This window comes from Rutidosis leptorrhynchoides, unplaced genomic scaffold (assembly GCF_046630445.1).
Source record: "Rutidosis leptorrhynchoides isolate AG116_Rl617_1_P2 unplaced genomic scaffold, CSIRO_AGI_Rlap_v1 contig549, whole genome shotgun sequence".
Lineage (NCBI taxonomy): Eukaryota > Viridiplantae > Streptophyta > Magnoliopsida > Asterales > Asteraceae > Rutidosis > Rutidosis leptorrhynchoides.
In genome coordinates, this window is record NW_027266773.1 from 1 (window position 1) to 17,976 (window position 17,976).

General features: G+C 36.7%; 2 protein-coding genes across 2 annotated transcripts; one reads left to right on the top strand and one right to left on the bottom strand.

The window, feature by feature from the left end:
• Window positions 1-2,780: 2,780 nt before the first annotated feature.
• Window positions 2,781-4,793, top strand: LOC139884406 (polyadenylate-binding protein 7-like). Its single transcript, XM_071868443.1, has 8 exons — window positions 2,781-2,955; window positions 3,160-3,275; window positions 3,359-3,552; window positions 3,714-3,973; window positions 4,073-4,167; window positions 4,258-4,447; window positions 4,539-4,697; window positions 4,783-4,793. Exons 1-8 carry the CDS (start codon window positions 2,781-2,783, stop codon window positions 4,791-4,793), a joined length of 1,200 nt encoding a protein of 399 aa, XP_071724544.1.
• Window positions 4,794-5,442: 649 nt separating this feature from the next.
• On the bottom strand, window positions 5,443-10,643 carry LOC139884407 (protein argonaute 5-like). The gene is made up of 21 exons (XM_071868444.1): window positions 10,146-10,643; window positions 9,596-9,816; window positions 9,354-9,503; window positions 9,130-9,263; window positions 8,932-9,041; window positions 8,686-8,789; window positions 8,475-8,613; window positions 8,263-8,379; window positions 8,046-8,156; window positions 7,888-7,959; window positions 7,568-7,681; window positions 7,305-7,476; window positions 7,104-7,225; window positions 6,882-7,007; window positions 6,653-6,795; window positions 6,506-6,568; window positions 6,322-6,385; window positions 6,093-6,228; window positions 5,948-6,021; window positions 5,748-5,842; window positions 5,443-5,647 (listed from the first exon to the last, which is right to left on the bottom strand). Exons 1-21 carry the CDS (start codon window positions 10,641-10,643, stop codon window positions 5,443-5,445), a joined length of 2,970 nt encoding a protein of 989 aa, XP_071724545.1.
• Window positions 10,644-17,976: the final 7,333 nt, after the last annotated feature.

The window sequence follows — 17,976 nt, forward strand, 5'->3', positions numbered from 1 at the left end:
GTTGTGAATTATAAGACTGATTTATGTCAGTTGTGTTTTGTTTCAGTGTCACAGATGTATTCCCTCAAGTTAGTTTCAACTTTGCACAAGGCGCATCCTTGATTTTGAGTCCTATCGACTACTTGATACAACAGAATTCTATTGTGAGTCTCAAGCACCATGTAATTGTCTGATTGCTTATTTAAAAGATCACATCTTTTGTCACTCTTTTTTCATCTCGTTCCCTCTGTATTAATGCTCGATTTGCATACACTGCTTCTCCGGAAAGGAAAACATATTTCATATTAATAATTACTTTTCACATGTTACCAAATTCCTATTTAAAGAGCTTTCGGTGATACAGGGTGGTTCAACCGTGTGGTGCATTGGATTTTCAAAGAATCAGGTTCAGGGGATTACAATTTTAGGAGGTACTCACTCTATCCTACTACTGCTTAATCTAAGTTCTGAACATTTCTTTAATGTTTGTCTTTTAATTGGTTGAAATATTTTACTCTGTTTATAGATCTCGTTTTGAAAGACAAAATCTTTGTCTATGACTTGGCTGGAGAACGTATTGGATGGGCAAATTACGACTGTAAGTCTCTATTTGCCTACTTGAAATAAACTGAACATATCTTGTTTATAAACATATCCACCAGTTCTGAATGGTAAAAAATGTTTGATCAGGTTCGACTTCGGTGAATGTCTCGGCAGTTATTAACAATGGTAAAAGCGAGTATGTGAATAATGGGCAAGTGAGTGGCAATAGTTCACCCAAAATTGTTTTGACAAGAGGAGTTATAAAAATAGCATTTTTTGTGCATATGTTAGTAATTGGTGGCTTCCTATATTTATAGCAACTGTGAATGGATCATTCCTTTTATTTTATTTTTTTTTCTTGCCAGCTTATATCAATAGCAACTGGCAAATAGGTTTTTTGGTTTTTTTTAGAGTTATAATTGTTGTAAGTAGCAATAGATGTGATGTGAGTGACTTGTCTTGTTCTGTATGTTAGGCAGTGTTGTAGTAAAAAAATAGTACTAGTATATGACATTCATACATATGTAACAACAATTGTTTGAAGATCAGAATCAATTTTCACACGAACCACTTTGTGTTTTCTTTTATGCTAAAAACCCAATTTTGGTAGTTTACTTATGTGTGGAATCATCTACACTTGTTCAAGTACACATTGTTTAGTTTGATTCTCCTTCTTAATTTCAACTTCAAACCCAAATAAAATTCTACTTGAGAAGCCTGCTCAAAATCTGAGTCTGGCTGGAAACTGAAATTAGAACGATCGCAATTCCTTGCAGAGTTTCAACTTATCAAGTTCAAGATTATAAGAAGTTGAAATTTTATACAAGTGGTCAGTCCCTTTTACGGAAAGTGTGTAGTTATAAAAAAAAATGTTTATTCATCGTGTAAATAATTATTAATTTGCATAATAATATTTGAATTTAAATAATTTTTTTAAAAGAAAATAAATTTTAATAAAATATAGAGAGGGAATAAGTTATAATAGTATTTATAGATTTTAGTTAGGAATATAAAATAAACTAATAATAATTATTTTTTAAGAATTATAAGCCTATTAAACTGTTGTTTCTATTTTCATTAATAATAATTGCATTGCCAACTACGATTTGATCGAATGGTTAAAACCATATGCCTCCCTCATTGAGATTGAAGGTTCGAATTCCGTTGGAAACATGTTACAAAAAAAAATGCATTAAAAAATTAATAAACTGTCGAAATTCGATTTCAACGATAAAAATAATTACAATCTGATAGATAATAGAGAGACTTTTTCATCAATTGCAAAATTTATTGTCAAATCAACATCCGACACGTGACATTTTATTGATAAATAATAATTTGACACATGTATTTTAGAACTTTGAATTTAGTTAAGTTTCAAGTTAAAATTTTAAGTCAGTCATATTTTTTTCCCTATTCTAATTAGGAAATCAAAACACAATAAAAATATATTCCTAATAAAATTATAATACACTATATTTATCTAATTTTTTATTTAACAATTTTTCCTATATAAATCCATTATATTTATTTTTCCTATTCCTAATTAAAACGGTCACATCTTCTTTTTTCCTATTCAAACGGGAATATTAATTAAAAAATTATTCCTAATAAAATTAAAATATTTTTTTCAATTTTTTTATTAAACTATTGTTTTTAATAAAAATTTATTGTATTTATTTTCCTATTCCTAACTAAAATGAGCATATCTTATTTTTCAAACAATAGAAACAATTAAATTAATTAGATGCAATTATAAATTTTATTATAAAATCAAATCTTCGTGACTTTTACTTTTTTTTATGTTTATTATTTTTGAAAATAAAATAAAATAAATTTTTTAATTCTAATAGGATTATAGATTTTGAAATAAAATCAAAATAATTATAATTGATATAAAATTAAAATAATTTCCTTTTAATATGATATTTAACATATATTTAACATTGTTCAGTACAAAGAATGATCATATATTTTATTTATGATACATTTAAATTATTAATTTTTAAAGATATGGGCTCACTGACTTGTTTGGACAATTCTATCCTATGCATATAAGATTTGTACATAAAAGAAATTATTGGAGGCCTCTCGTTAAATAAATCATAAGCTCGAGGACTGAATAAAAATTACATAAACAGTGAAGTCCTACTTAAGTTAGGATTCGGGGTTTTGTGTTATCTATCTATCACTATAAACAAGACAATAAACCTTGTTTGTTTTTCACCGTCGCGACGAGTTTTGATTTTCTTGTCAGAATGCAAGAATTATGTGCATTGTATGTGGGAGATCTCCATTCTAGTGTGACAGAAGCAAACCTAATTTCATTATTTTCAAGATTCGATGGCTTTAGGTCGGCTTTTCTTTGTAGACATTGGATTACCAGAACATCTCTTTGTTACGGTTATGTCAATTTCGATACCTTAGAACGAGGTATTGTATATATAATCATGTCCACTTATAAATAAGTACTAGTTGTAGGTATATATACATATTTCTTCGTTTTTCTTGTTTAACGATATATGTTTTTATGAAGAAGTAGAGAAGTTTGCTTAAACTTTTATCGAGGGTAGTTTAGTTCATTGAATTAGAGATTATATATAAATTGATACAACTCTATTTTTTTCAATTGTGTAGCGATCATGGCAATGAAGGCTATAAATTATGAAGTACTGAATGGTCAAAGAATTAGGGTGATGTTGGCTGCAGAAGCTAGAAGCTGGAAGGATGGGATCGGCAATGTATTTGTTAAGGTGAAATTCCGTTATATAAGTAATTCTTTGCTTAATTTATTATTAAAAGTATTATTATTAAAATTGATGAATACTATTGACAGAACTTGGAGGCCGCAATTGATAGTTTGAAGCTCCATGACACATTCTCGAGATATGGTAGAATCATATCTTGTAAAGTTGCATTGACTCCTCAAGGAACCAGCGAAGGCTACGGCTATGTCCAATTTCAATCACCTGAATCTGCCGATACAGCGATTCGGGAGGCCAATGGTTCCATCATTCAAAGCAATCCAATGTTAGTAATTAACATTTGTTTAATTTTTATTATTTAATCTAATAATATATTTTTCTTACTTTTCTTTATACATATATATATATATGTTATTATTAAGTAGTAGTACAGTATATGTTCTTTCAGTCTATTAATTCTTCAACAATATATTTTAATTTGTCTAGATGTGTCGAAAAATTTATAAAGAAAAGCGAGAGAAGTAGTAGTGAACCAACATTCACGTTTAACAATCTTTACGTGAAGAATTTGGATTCAAGTGTGACAACGGAAATGCTAAGGGGAAGCTTTTCTGAGTTTGGAAAGATAACGAGCTTGGTTATTCAACGAGACATCAATGGCATCTCCAAGGGTTATGGTTTTGTATGCTTCGAGAATCCAGATGATGCGAAACGAGCAATGGAGGCCCTTAACGGAACAACATTTGGTATATATATATTCCAACTTTATTATAGTAAAATATTTAACTATACAGAATTCTAATGCTTAATTGTTTGTTTTGTATTTTATATATATATATATATAGGCTCAAAGACACTCTACGTCGCAAGAGCTCAAAAGAAAGCAGAAAGGCAGCGATTCTTACGGTCTCAATATGAGGAAAGAAGAAAGGAAACTAAGGTTAATATTTAACTTCTTTAAATCATCATATGATTATTTGATCTGAAAGTAGAGTTAACAAGTTGTTATTTGTTTTGTATATTATGTTAGGGTTTGAATTTATATGTGAAGAATATAGTTAGCAAAGTGAACGAAGAGCATTTAAGAAACGTGTTGGGTCAGTGTGGGAGAATAACTTCAATCAAGATAATGAGAGATGATAAAGGAATTAGCAGAGGATTTGGATTTGTGTGCTTTTCTACTCGAGAAGAAGCCAACAATGCCATTCATAGGCTCAGAGGTAAGTGAACTTAATCTACTTAAGTGTGATATTAATGTGTAAAGGAGTAGTTATAATAAAAATTGTGTATGGTAAATGATGGTATGGACAGGAATATTATTTCATGGAAAGTCGTTATATGTGAGCATAGCTCGAAGCAAAGAAGAAAGGGCTGCGTATCTGCAAACATTGCGTACAACTATCATGCCATCATTACCATGGGGACTTCCTCCTACTCCATTTCCTATTCACCCTCCACTTTTGCCTTACGGTCAGTTCTCATTACTTACTTACTTACTTTCCATTATCAAATTTAATTTAATTACACCATTTACTCATTATTTTTACTTTATTAGGTGTCAATTAATCCTTGAAGCCAATATGGAAGAATGATGGGCGGAAATTAACAAGCTAGTGCCATTTGAACCGATTTCAATATAATTGCCTCGAATCTACGGCCTTGTTTTTTTTTTTTTTTTTTATAAAGTTATTTTCACTTTTCAATACACTGGTACATAGACACTCTTGTTTAATGTTCTCTCGACTCTAGATCCTGTTCATCACAACCCAATTTTGTTTGTCTGTCTATCAATGGAGAAGTTGGGGAAAAGAAAAGGTCTCTCCATATATAACTATTGTCATTCCTACTTTCTTAGGAAGGAAGCTACTACTGTATATCATTACAGTCTGGAACCCTGCAATATATATTCCTCTAGCTACATCCAAAATTAAGGGTTTTTGCAGAAGGTCCTAAAACAAATGAACCTCTAATGAAATAAAATACTTAAACACAAGGCTACTGTAAAAGTATGATCTAGTATGCCAAGATAAGAAATTCACAATATCAAAAGGAAAGACGAAAGAGAGATGAAATTCCTAAAAAGATAAAGGCCACATCTCATATTAGCATATATAGTTTGGCAGTCACATATCCAAAAGCACATATCCAAAAGATGTCTTGCAAAAAACACACAAAGGGCAAGAGTTCTAAAGCCAGAGTTCAGTAAACAGAAGGTCTAACAGTAAAACATATGCTTCCTGACGCTCTCCATAACGGGAGGCACATTCACCACAGGAGCAGTCTTCTCCAGGGTACTGTTGTTGCAACTCGAACCAGCATCCGAGAACTCCCCCTCGATGTAGTACCGTGCTCGGAATGCAGCCAGATGCGCATAGTACGCCGGAGGGACAACAGAGACAGATTTCGTGCACCTTGCATAGCTGAAAATACATACAAACACTTCTTTATTAAACTCATACAAACAAAGAAAAGTAGATTCTCATATAAATTCAATTCAATAACAAGGACATATATACTCACGTGTAACAGAGGCTGTTTGTCAGATTTTGCATATGGTCGGCAGTGAACTTATTCTCATCATACAGCACATGGTAGTGAGCCGGCCTGCTTGTTCCCTACTCACAAAGCAACAGCACGAAATCAACATTTTGCATATATGGCACAAAATCGACAATTTTGCATATAGGTAATCGTTTATTTGGCATAAACCATCTTCTTACCTGAATTCCAGCATGACTATTGAGATAGAAATCAAACTCTGTAGGGTGGCATATGTGGGTGTCCACAACAGTACCTGACATTAAAAACTAGTTAATTATATTTCGCAACATTGAAAACCAAACAAACAAAGGAAACTAAAAGAACCTGGTAAAATATTTCCACTCTTGTCCATCAGGTTCTTCTCATTATGGTTAGCAGGGAAGAAGCGAGTGTGATGCCTCTTCTGCACCACAACAAATGTGACAGGTGGCAGATATCCGGGTTGAAGCGACTGGCAAGCCTGGAGAGCAATTGTGATTTTATATCAGACAAGCAGTCAACCAATATACGTATGTATGTATATAGGAGAGAAAGAGGTAAATAAAGATCTTACTTCTCTAATAGCAGTCATCTCATACTGTAGCACCTGGCTGAACTGTCCTTCTGAGACACCATCTCTGTTATGGAAAGACAAGAAAACATTTAGCATCTAAAAAACAATACTAATGAATATACAGTTGATTTATTTTGTAAAGAAGCATATTTATATAAATATATATTATATTATATATTCAAACCTGTAAAATATGATCTGATGAGGCTTCTGCTTTGTTGCTTTGTAAAAAGAAAGCAGCAGCTCTCTGCATAACAGAATTAAGAGAAGGATTAACAATATCATTGGACTCATTCAGTAGACAAAATTTAAGATCAGTGTATTATTATACCTTATCATCCCACCATGGACAATTCCCTTCTGAGGATCTACAGTTTTCTTATAGAGATCTTGAATTATCTCTTCTCTGTGATGCTGGGATGAGACAAGTCCCATGTATTTTGTGACTTCTGGCCAGTCCATGGACGCCACAACCTGTCGGATAGGATGAATAAAAAGAATTAAAGACAATCAAGCATCAAACCAAAAGTAAGAATACTAGTACAAGGCAACCAACTTACAGCAGCAATAGAAGGACTCGTGTCCTCTCCTGGTTGAGGATGTGTGACATCTGCTCCGAAGATGATTGTAGGACGATCTGTGAGCATAGGAATTCTCTTTTCCAAGATGCAGTTTCGCCCGCCGGTCTATTACCATGTTGCAAGAAGAAGCCAACTGATATTGATTAGAACTTGAGCAGTGAAACACAGATTGCAAAGCACAAGGTAAACAACAGCACATACCTTAACATTGATCTTCATTGCAACATTTTCAAAGTACTGCTTGTTAAGCTTCCCTACATTTTTGGGATGACAGCACTGAGAAACAATCCCCAATTGTGTTTCACAAATCTTCTTTATCTTTCCTGTAAAGAAAAATGTGATTAGTAGCAAGGAGAACCCTGATTCTGACAAACAAAAGCAACTGACCGCAGCAGTACTCACCGTAAGACCCACTGACATCTGGCAAAATCACGATTAGTAACTGGATTTGCTTATCCTTAGAGCCCCTACGCTCAAGTTCTGCAGATGATTCTGTATGAATCTCGTGAAGAGTTTTCTCGATATTCCTTGGTTGTGCAGAGCGAACAGGAACAATTGGATGACTTGCAAATTTCTAACACCACAATCAAAGAAGATGGAAACACAATTCAATCTCTCAAACATTGAGGACTCCACAGTAAAAATATGATAATCAGCGTCCTTACCATTCCTTTGTCAACACACATGCTTACAAGGTGATGACAAACTTCCTCTTCTCGAACTCTCGTAGAGAAGTTGACACAAGTCCAAGAATCAATCTTTGCCCCTTCATACAGTACCTACAAAACAGCCATCCACAGCTGCTCATTACTATTTTGATGATACAGAGATTACATTTGAATGGAAAGGGAAACTCAGATAGAAAATTTCAAGTAGGCATCACTAAAAAAACATGTCATGAACATCAAAGAGTCGAAAGGAAAAAAGAGAAGACACCAACTCATCAACCAGGAAAATCACTCTCACCAAGTTTGAATGCAGTTACCTTGTTGATCATGTTCCATGATCCAAAACGGGGGTTAACAGTAGATTCACGTCCACTGCGATGATATTTAACCTATACCAACAAATGGTCAGCGAAAATGAACAATACAAATATTAAAAGTATATATATATAGTTGTCATAGTAAGCATATTTGCAACCTGTGGTGGTTCCAGTACTCTAGCTTCAACCACAGTAAGGTCGTTCTTTACTCGTATACCAAATTGGTCCTTCACCAACTCATCAGCTCCAAAGTTTATCCCATCAACCATCTGCAAGAGAAAAAGATGCATGGGTTTTTGAACCAGAGAAAGAAAGTAGAAACAAGAATAATGTACGAATAAATACACATAGGATTCACAAAAATTAAATTGATACCCGAGCAACACTGGACTCCCTATCCCGAGGACGCTGGCAGGTGGCTCTCAGCATGTTGGTCACTTGAGTCTCATTCAGCTTTCTTGCATATCTCTGCCCTTGGGCGATAGTGCACAACTGGAAAAACAATGATGGTAAAATGTTTTAAATAATGCTCAAACGACAATAAAGATAAAGTAAGCTTTACAAATCACCACAGAGTAAATACAAACCTCCATAGGGAGATACACAGGTTTTGATTGACTTCCAGCTTGCAGGGCTGGCAAACTTTTATACTTTAAAGTAATACCATATTTCTCACGGAAATACTGAGCCACAGAAATCTGAGTATTCTGATCATCGAGGGTAAACCTACAAAATTAATTTATAAGCGGAATAGATTTGTTGAATGATAATATTTAATGCATAAATATAATAGCTTACATTAGTTGTCCGGCTGGTTGGTCCGATACACCAGAGATTTTGTGAGTTTTAACGTATTTTCCGTGCGAAAGCTTGACTCTAATTGATTTCAGCGCCTTTTTAACCTGAACAGAACAAAATGCAGAGAGCACAAACCAGTCCATCTTTAAAAAATAGATACAAGGGTTCATGACACTAGATGACCACAGGTAAAACTGACACATACATTATAAGAACAACCCAAATCGAACAATGAGGTGCACCTACCTTAACACGGTCTTGATCAGACAGAGGCCTCGAAAGGTCTCGCACGCTTAAATATTTGCTGATAAAGTCTGTCACACAGATTGGTTCATAAAAGGCTCTAGCAGAAACATCTGCAACACAAATAACAAAAACTTTGGTCAGACGATAATCCAAATTAGAATAACCTAAAATCAGATAACTGACAAGCACACTGCATACCAATGTTCAAAGATAGTCCCATCTGAGTTGGACGGAGACTTTGGTAATAACCACGCCAATATTCCATACCATTGCCAAGTTCACCTTTAGGGCCAAGAGAGGAGTGAAAGAAGGATCTCCCAACTACAGTATAACTGAAAATATCCACTTTAAAAAGTCAAACGAGAAACAACAACTATATCAAGAGATTAATTAATTCAAAAAAGAATTTAACCAAAGATTACTTCTCTGATGGTGATGCTCTCAGGACAACATCAAGGAGTTGAATTATTTCATGTGGAGCATCCATTTGCTTCCTGGCTAAAAATTGCTTAAGATGATAAATGTCAAGCTTAGCTACCCACTTGATCGACACGGTGAACTCTCTGTCCCTCCTATAAAATCAGCATAAGATGATCAAACCTACATATATCTCCAAAAAAAATGAAGTACAAACACACTACCAGATAAATAGATCCATCTCTACCTCGAAGTGCTAGATGATCCAGCTGACTCTCCGCCATTTTCCACCAACTTGATTTTAAAGTCCTTCGACTTGAAAGGCAGCTCTCCTGGAGTGTATAAGCTTTTACGCCCATCATAAGCTGGCATCATTTCCCCGAGGTGTGATTTACGATACTGTGAGACGAGCTGTTTTATGATATCCCTATTAACTTTCTTAGAGGGACAATCAGGGGATATGGAAACCTGTAATAATAAAATGGTCGAGTAAGAAACTATATAGAATAAAAAGATAACGCCGATAACTAAAACAAAAATAGCAGATCGAAAACAATAAATGAATAAACACATAAAAATCGTAGAAAATCAAACGAAGATAGTTAGATACAGCCAGATTTAACCCAGAGAGGGATCCGTAGAACACAGGCTAAATATCAGAGACTAAATTTTTTTTAAAAACAGAGACGAACAGAAAACAGAACTGAACGATTTTCGGTACACAAACAAGGAATGAACGTTTAAGAAAAAAATCAAAATTACAAAAACGAAAACAAAGGTGGTTAACGGAGAGTTACGTCGTAATGATTCAGGTCCTTGTCCGCGACGTCTACAAGAAAGTGATTGGCTCTAACCAAACACTTCATTCCGAGCTTTCCGTAGCCTGGCCTGGCCGGAAACCTACTCCCCTTAGAGGAGGCAGGCGGCAGCGCATTAGGAGTCGATTCTGCCAATGTCAGCTTCTGCATGTCGCCGGACAGCGTCGAGGAACCGGAGGTCGAACCGCCGTAGGTTGCTGGTACAGATACAGAGGTGGCTGCAGGAGGAGGAGCAGCCACAGAAGGAGAAGACGGAGGAGGTTGAAAATGGGACTGAGACGGAGGAGCACCTCCCGCGTAAGGAGATCTTTGTCCACGGCCGCTTCCGCCAACGGTACGACCACCAGTGCGACCTCCGTCTCCACCAGCACGACCGCCACCACGCCATGCTCCGCGACCGCCGGCGGTTGGCAAGGAAGGAAATGGCTGATCACGAGAGTCGTTGTGACGACCACCACCACCACCACGGCGAGACATTTTGTGTAGAGGGAAAAATTGAAGATGCGATTAGGGTTTGTTCGAGTGATTTTTCAGAGTGTTTGGTAGTGTATGCTTCTTCTGGTGTGTGGAGTGAGGACACTTTTTTCTTATATAGAATAACTGAACGGTTTTGGCAAGGAAAGCGACCAATTAGCAGTTATGAAAAATTAAATATAAATAAAATAAATAAAGAAAAAAACAAAAAATGGAAAGAAGCGCGGAAATTTAGTTGACGATTTTCTCCTCCGGGGATTCGTAGGGTGAAAGAAAAAAATGATTGTAATAATTTTTGGATAAATTTGACCGTAATTTATGGATTTATTTGCAGTTGTTTTCGTAACTGATATTTTAGTTTGTGAGTGAGGTACGTGGGGCATAGTGGGAAGTTAAAGAAAACTACCGTGAAAGAAGAAGACTTGACGGTAACTGCTAATTTGAGCACGGTCTAACTGACGGACATCGATATATACTTCTTCCGTCTCAAAATAGATATAAATTTTTACATATAAATTATATTGAAAAATTCATATCTTCCAAATCGCCACCTCCAGTGGAAAGTTTTGCCGTTTGGGCTAAAGACGGCCCCTTCGCTGTTCCAACAAGCGATGTTAAAGATCTTCAGACCCATTTTGCACAGGCCCTAATCTATATTGACGATATGCTACTATTCTCTTCGTCAACTGCAGATCATATTCAGCTTCTCCAGCAGTTTCAGTCCATTACTGAAGAATATGGAATAATGCTCTCAGCCCGAAAGATGGTGTTGGCCCAGCCCAACATTGATTTTTAGGTGTCCATATTACAGAAGGAAGATTTGCACCACAAGCCCATTTAGCAAAAGAATTGCTCACTTTTCCAGAAGACAACTTGTCCAAAAAGCAAGTTCAGCAGCTCTTAGGCGTCATCAATTACCTCAGCAACTTCGTCCCGAAGTTGTCCAAGCTAACTCAACCCCTCAGAAAGATGTTAGTAAAGAATCCTGCAGCATGGACGACAAAACAAACAGCAGAGAATCCTCCAGCATGGACGACAAAACAAACAGCAGCAGTCAACTCTTTAAAGCAAGTCATTCAGGAGCTGCCACCTCTCAAGATTCCCTATACCGGGACGCGTATCATTCAATCTGATGCAAATGACAAGTACTGGGGAGCAGTACTTCTTGAAGAAGTTGATGGTAAACGACAGATATGTGGATACAAGAACAGTCGCTTCAAAGATTCCGAGATGCTCTACCATTCTACATTCAAGGAGATATTAGCGGTCAAAAGAGCAATAGAGAAGTTTGAATTTCACCTGATTGCCCACAAGTTCAAAGTCGAAAAGGACATGTCATCTTTTCCAAAGATGTTATAGTTCAAGCAGAAGGTGGTTCCACATCAGCAATTGTTATGTTGGAGTGAATGGTTCTCAAAATATGACTTTGTTTCAGTCTATTTAAAGGGAATTAAAATATTCTAGCAGACATACTCAGTCGAAAACAAGTATCTCTCATTAACTTTATAAATCTCATAATGTCTACAAAAAAAATCTCTTCTTCTTCTGTCTCGTCTAACTTGAGCCAGTTCAGTCTTTATGATTTCGAAAATAATCTTCCTTATGATGCTAAGGAATTAATCCAGTCTGAAACTCTTCTTCAAAAAGCCAAACACAAAGTTTTTTGGTACCAATCCATGATACTTCAAACTTTTGGCCCCAATAATGATTTCATTAGTTCCCTAGGAATTCATCCAGATTACCCCTTTGCTCATCTTTACCACTTCAGAAACCTTAATATGCCAGAAGAAGTTATGTGTTTTCTCTGGTATCTTTGTTCTATCTATATAATAGGTGTTCACTTTGATGTCCCTACTCTTTACCAATATACTTCCAATACTAATCCGAAAAGATTTCCTGGAAGCCTCTCTACTTTTCTCACTTGGTTCCAATCTCTAGCCTCATGGAACAACAAACTAGTCAGATCAGCGAAGAATGTGATGTCGACTCTCACTTCAAAAAGATTGAAGCAGGAGTACCCAAAAAGCACGTCTTACTGGCATCCTCATTCAATTTGGTTCTTTCATTGTCCGATCAACATTAATCCAAGCTCCAAAAAGGTTTATGCAATGCCAACTGTAAGTCTTTACAAGGACTACCGCCATTGAATAACTCCTTCAGTAAACCCGCCTGATCAGAAGATTTATGAAGACTTTCAAGCAGAAGCATTCGGCTTGAATCACACCAGGCAGACTTTTCTTATCCCATACAACAACCATTGGCAGTACTATCCTTTCGAATACCAGCAGAACCTAGACGAAGATCTCATGTTGTTTCGAGAAAGAGAAAAAGCTCAGCAAGCAGAACAGGCCCGGTAAGATCGACAGTTTCAACAACAAAGTCAACAGGATTCGACCCAAGACAGCCCATTAAGAAATGAGTCTCTGTCAGGCTACTCACAAGATCCGCAAGATGATATCATGACAGATTGGGAACTTAAAGCCCTTATGGCCTAAGGTTTAGATCTAAATGCTAAAACAGGCCCAAATTCAAGAAAGAGTCCAGAATACTATTCAAGTCCAAGCCCAGACTGTCCTCGAGATTCTTTTGGAAATTACGAGTTTGGTTGTTGTGAGTGTTTGAGATGGACCATTAAGTTAGAAGACAAGAAAAAACTATGTATAATTATTGGTGTTTACTGTGTGTCATAAATTATTGGTGTTTACTGTATTTGTAATAATGCGACTGCGTCCGCACGTTTTATTCTCGCAGAGTTCAGTGGGTCTGTCCACTAACTTTTGCAAGTTGTCATTTATCTTATTATTGCTAAATGACGTCACTAATGATGTCAGGTATCACTAGAAGATCACTAAGGATAGACGTGATCTGTTTCCTATTGGTCCGTGAGATTTCCCTTATCTTATCTCATCGTCTCCAAAACTAGTATAAATATGTATGTATGTTTGTTAAGGAGGGCAAAACTTCTGAAAACGAAATTACACCCCCCCTCTAAATAAAATCATGTCTTTCTAAACGTTTCCTTCTATTTTCCATTTCTATTTTTAATTTGCATATATGCTTCTATACATAGTAGAATAGTTATATAATAGTTGAGGTCCTATGTTCGCTAGTTGATTAGGAAAGGATGTAACGGTCGGTAAGTAAGGTTAGTAGAATATATATAATTGCTTTTTGATTTTGTGTGGTGCCTGTATGAGTGATTCTCCGTCTGACAGTGGGCTTGATTGGCGTTATGGCACAGGCCGCAGCCACATAATCGTCCTTTACTAGACGATAAACCTCTATCAGGCCGTCGCATTTCTCAAAGCAATTTGCATGTATTCTTCTTGAATCCGATTTTTCGTCTTAAAACCTTATTTCGACTTACCGTAATGCCCTACCCCCAGTTACTGGTATCAGAGCCTTGACTATTATATTGTCGTTTTTCTTTGAATGGTTGCTTATATGTAAGATTGCAGATGCGAAATTGGAAGGTGAAAACTTTCAAATATGGCATCCTCTTCAACTCTCTCAACAATAGACTCTCAATTTGCTATTTCTACGATTCCTAAGAAAAATAGTTATACTTCTTCTAAAATAGATTTTCTTTATGAAATAGAATATGTTTCCAGGAGATCAACTTCCTGAAACAACTCTTCATTTAGTTAATCCCTATGAAATATTTATTAAAAGACCAAGCCTCTTTTCCGTTCGAGGTGTTACTCAGTTAATAAAATCCAATTCAGAAAATAGAGTCAAAGAGTACGTCCAGTTCAGTAAATTCTCTTCCTATCAAGTACCAGCTGCTGAGAAAGAACAGTTCATTTCCCTGAATATCCCAGCAGACTTGCCGTGTCAGTGGCAGCAAGAATGTTTCACGCATCTACACTTTGGCATGGTTTGAATAGGTCTAACCCTTCATGCAAGGAAAGGACTACCAGTTACAACTAGAATTGCGTTGCTAGACTCTCGTCTAAAGCAGTACCAGCAGGCGTGTATTGAAACAATCCAGACGACTTTGAATGCAATGAACAGTATTTGTTACACTATTTCCTAACTTCAATGTCTCTCTGAAAGATCCAAATCTTTTAAAGGCTTTGAAAGTGCAACTACAGATCGTAGGAGCACCAATGCAGGAAAAAGTGTGGTGGCCACGTTACACCACCAGATAGTTTATTGAGTACAAGATCACGCCCTTGATCTTGTCTTACCTTCATCAGACGAAGCACTTTTTTTGGAAGTGTCTTCAGCCTCTCAAGCTCCGAGCTCTATTCAGATTCCACGGCAAATTTCTCGAGAAGAACTTCTCAAGAAATTACCTGAATCATGGGTGACCAACTACGAAAAGCTGCACCAGTCTAGTCACTCTCCAATTCAGATGATGGAAGTTAGCTATTCTTCGAAAGAAGATGGCACAACAGAGATCAAGTTTGAAAAGCCGAGATCATCCTCTTTCCGGAGACCTTTATTCACTCAGTTCTCTTTAGAACTTCCAAAACCAAGAAGTCCATTCAAACCAGGTCAAGTTCGGCCCATCCATTTTCAACGGAATGGATTACCTATCTATCCTTTCAAGGATGAAGACGATCATTATTACTTTGATATTTGCTTTTGCTCCCATTGTCTCGATGACAAGGAAACACCTGAAGAAACAAGAATTTGCAAGCGAAAGCAAAAAGATCCGTTATGTCGACGGTATCTTGAAGGAGATCCAACAGTCGGACCTTTAGGAGAAAGTGGCTATGAATTTATAGTCAACTATGGAAGTCCCGAAAAAAAAGTCCCGACGACGAAACCTCGTGGTTGCAAACCTGCAACTCGTCTCCCTAGGGAAAAATCGAAGCCTCTAAGCTGTTATACATAAGCTCTCAGAATTCTGGATGATAGAGATAAGCTTTTAAAAGCTTGTCATAGACCAGTGGCATATCAGCCAGTTCAAACTCAATAGCCGGTTGAAGTCATGATGTTTACTCCAGAAGATTTCCCTCCACTAATTGATTTCAAAAGAAATGAAGTCGAGCATACTCCAAAGGTTGTAGCTACTACGGTTACATCAGGAGGTCCAGAGTCAATCCAGCAAGTTGAAAAGGTTTTAAACTGGCAAACAGAAAATGCCATCGCTCAAAACCGAATGTTGAAAAACATCAACAACAAGGTTGACAACATGGCAGCCAAGCAATCAATGCAAACAAATATTGTACAACAAATGATTAATGAGATCCATGCACGATTAGATAGTCTGCATGTGGAAATGCTCTCAATGGCACAAAAGATGCTCGTAAACACTAGCAGTTTCAGATGCAAGGAAACTGAAACAGCTAACTTAAAAAATCTATTACGAGATTTGCAAAGAAATCTCGATCAGATGAAGCAGCAGCATCAGTCAAGGAAAAATGTCGAAACTCCATTGTTTGGGCAATCAGTCCCATGGTATTCAAGTTACCAGAATTACCAGAGTCCTCAAGGACCATCAAGTACTTCTTCTCAACCAGGATTCTTGTCGAAAGACCCTTCGCTAACATCGAGGTATGATACATCATCACTAAACCTTTTTCCCTCCGAATATCAGGCTCAAAGAGCAAAATTAAAGAAACAAGCTATGGAACCTTCACCCTCTTACTACAAACCAAAAACTCCATACCATCAAACCCAAAAACTCTCTTCATCACCCTCCAGTCAAGAATCCCAGGAAACCAACCCTATTTACAACAATCCTCCCAGACCACCCAAAAAACAAAATGATCTTGGTATGATTGAATTCTCAATGACAAATCTGTTAAACAATTTAACAGATCAAACCAAGTCATTAAAAGAGCCCAACCCATTAAACCAACCAATTTACCCTGTTCAACCAAAATCAATACATAAGCCCTCTCCAAGATTCAAGTACTTTTACTGAATCAGAAGGTGAATCCATTTCTAGTGATGAATTCATATCTAGTCTACCTAAGCAGTTCATGGCAGGAACGTCAAGTAATGAACCTTATGAAGAAGTCGTGAATACCTCTGATGATGAGGAAATGTCTCCTCAGCAGCCAGCCCCACCAGCTAGACCAACGTCAAGCAAGAAACAATTTGCCTCCAAAATTCTTGTTTTCACTTTGGATGACATTCCATATGAAAAGTGGAATAACCAACTTGATGAGTTTCACGCTTGGTTGACATCAGAAGCTTTAACTGCACCAACTCCAGATGTCATACGGTAGTTTACTGCTAGATTCTCAGGTGCACTGAAAGATTGGTGGATTTCACTCGGTGAATACAGATAACTAATGGTTCTACAAGAATCGATCCCGGTTCTCATGGGAGAACTGCACCGAGAGTTTCTTGGTCAAACAGACCATTTAATAGAATAAATTCGCGAAGAGTTCTTTGCAGCTAAATGTTGCTCGCTGAAAAAGAAAGATCTGGCAAAGCACTTTGAAGCTCAGGCACGAAGATTCCATCATCTTGATAGAAACAACAATTCAAACCTGAAGTTTGTCTATCTCTCCTCGATAGACTCCTATCTCAGCCAGCAAGCAGCAACATATATGCGAGATCAAATGATGGAAGTCAAAGATGCAATTCTGGGTCAGATCCAGCAGTGTATCCTTAAAGCTCTCAACAAGCTGTGTAAACAGAAAGAATTCTGGTCAGAATTTATGAACAAGACAAAGGATCTCTCCAAAGTCTGATCTCGACCAGACCTTTCTATCAAATGCCTTAAATCGAAGAATTCGTGTAGTTGTGACACGAAAAAGAAGCGTCATGTCCGGAAGTACAAGAAATTCTCCTCAGATAAGTTCCGAAAGAAGAAATTTTCCAGATTTTGAAAATGGAGATTCTTCCGAAAGAAAATCGGATCCTCCAAATCCAATTGCTGTTTCCTTTGCAAAAAGGAATGACATTTTGCAAAACATTGTCCAAAAAAGAGCAAGAAACAGATGCAACATCTGGTCCACTCTATTTCAAAGTTGGCACCAGATCTTGACATTGATCGTCACGACCTTGAATCCGTTCTTTCATATGATAGCGATGACAGAGAAGCTCTATGTGAATATTCGGATTCTGACGACAACTATAGTTCATATTCTAAAGATATTGATGAATGCTACAAGATCAGTAGACCGCCGCAAATGGAGGAAATAAAAACTCCTCATGTACCAGTCACTATTCTTGATCCCGATGGAATCTATGATCCTGTCCATATAATTGCATTCTTGGATACATGAGCTCACACCTCCATTCTAAATCCAGATTTCTTGCCGACAAATATGTGGTTGTCATTTCAACAAGAATTCAGAGTTGCAAACTCTTGTTCTCTCGTCATATCTCTCATTTTCTCCCTCGAACAAACCACATTGAATGAGTTTGA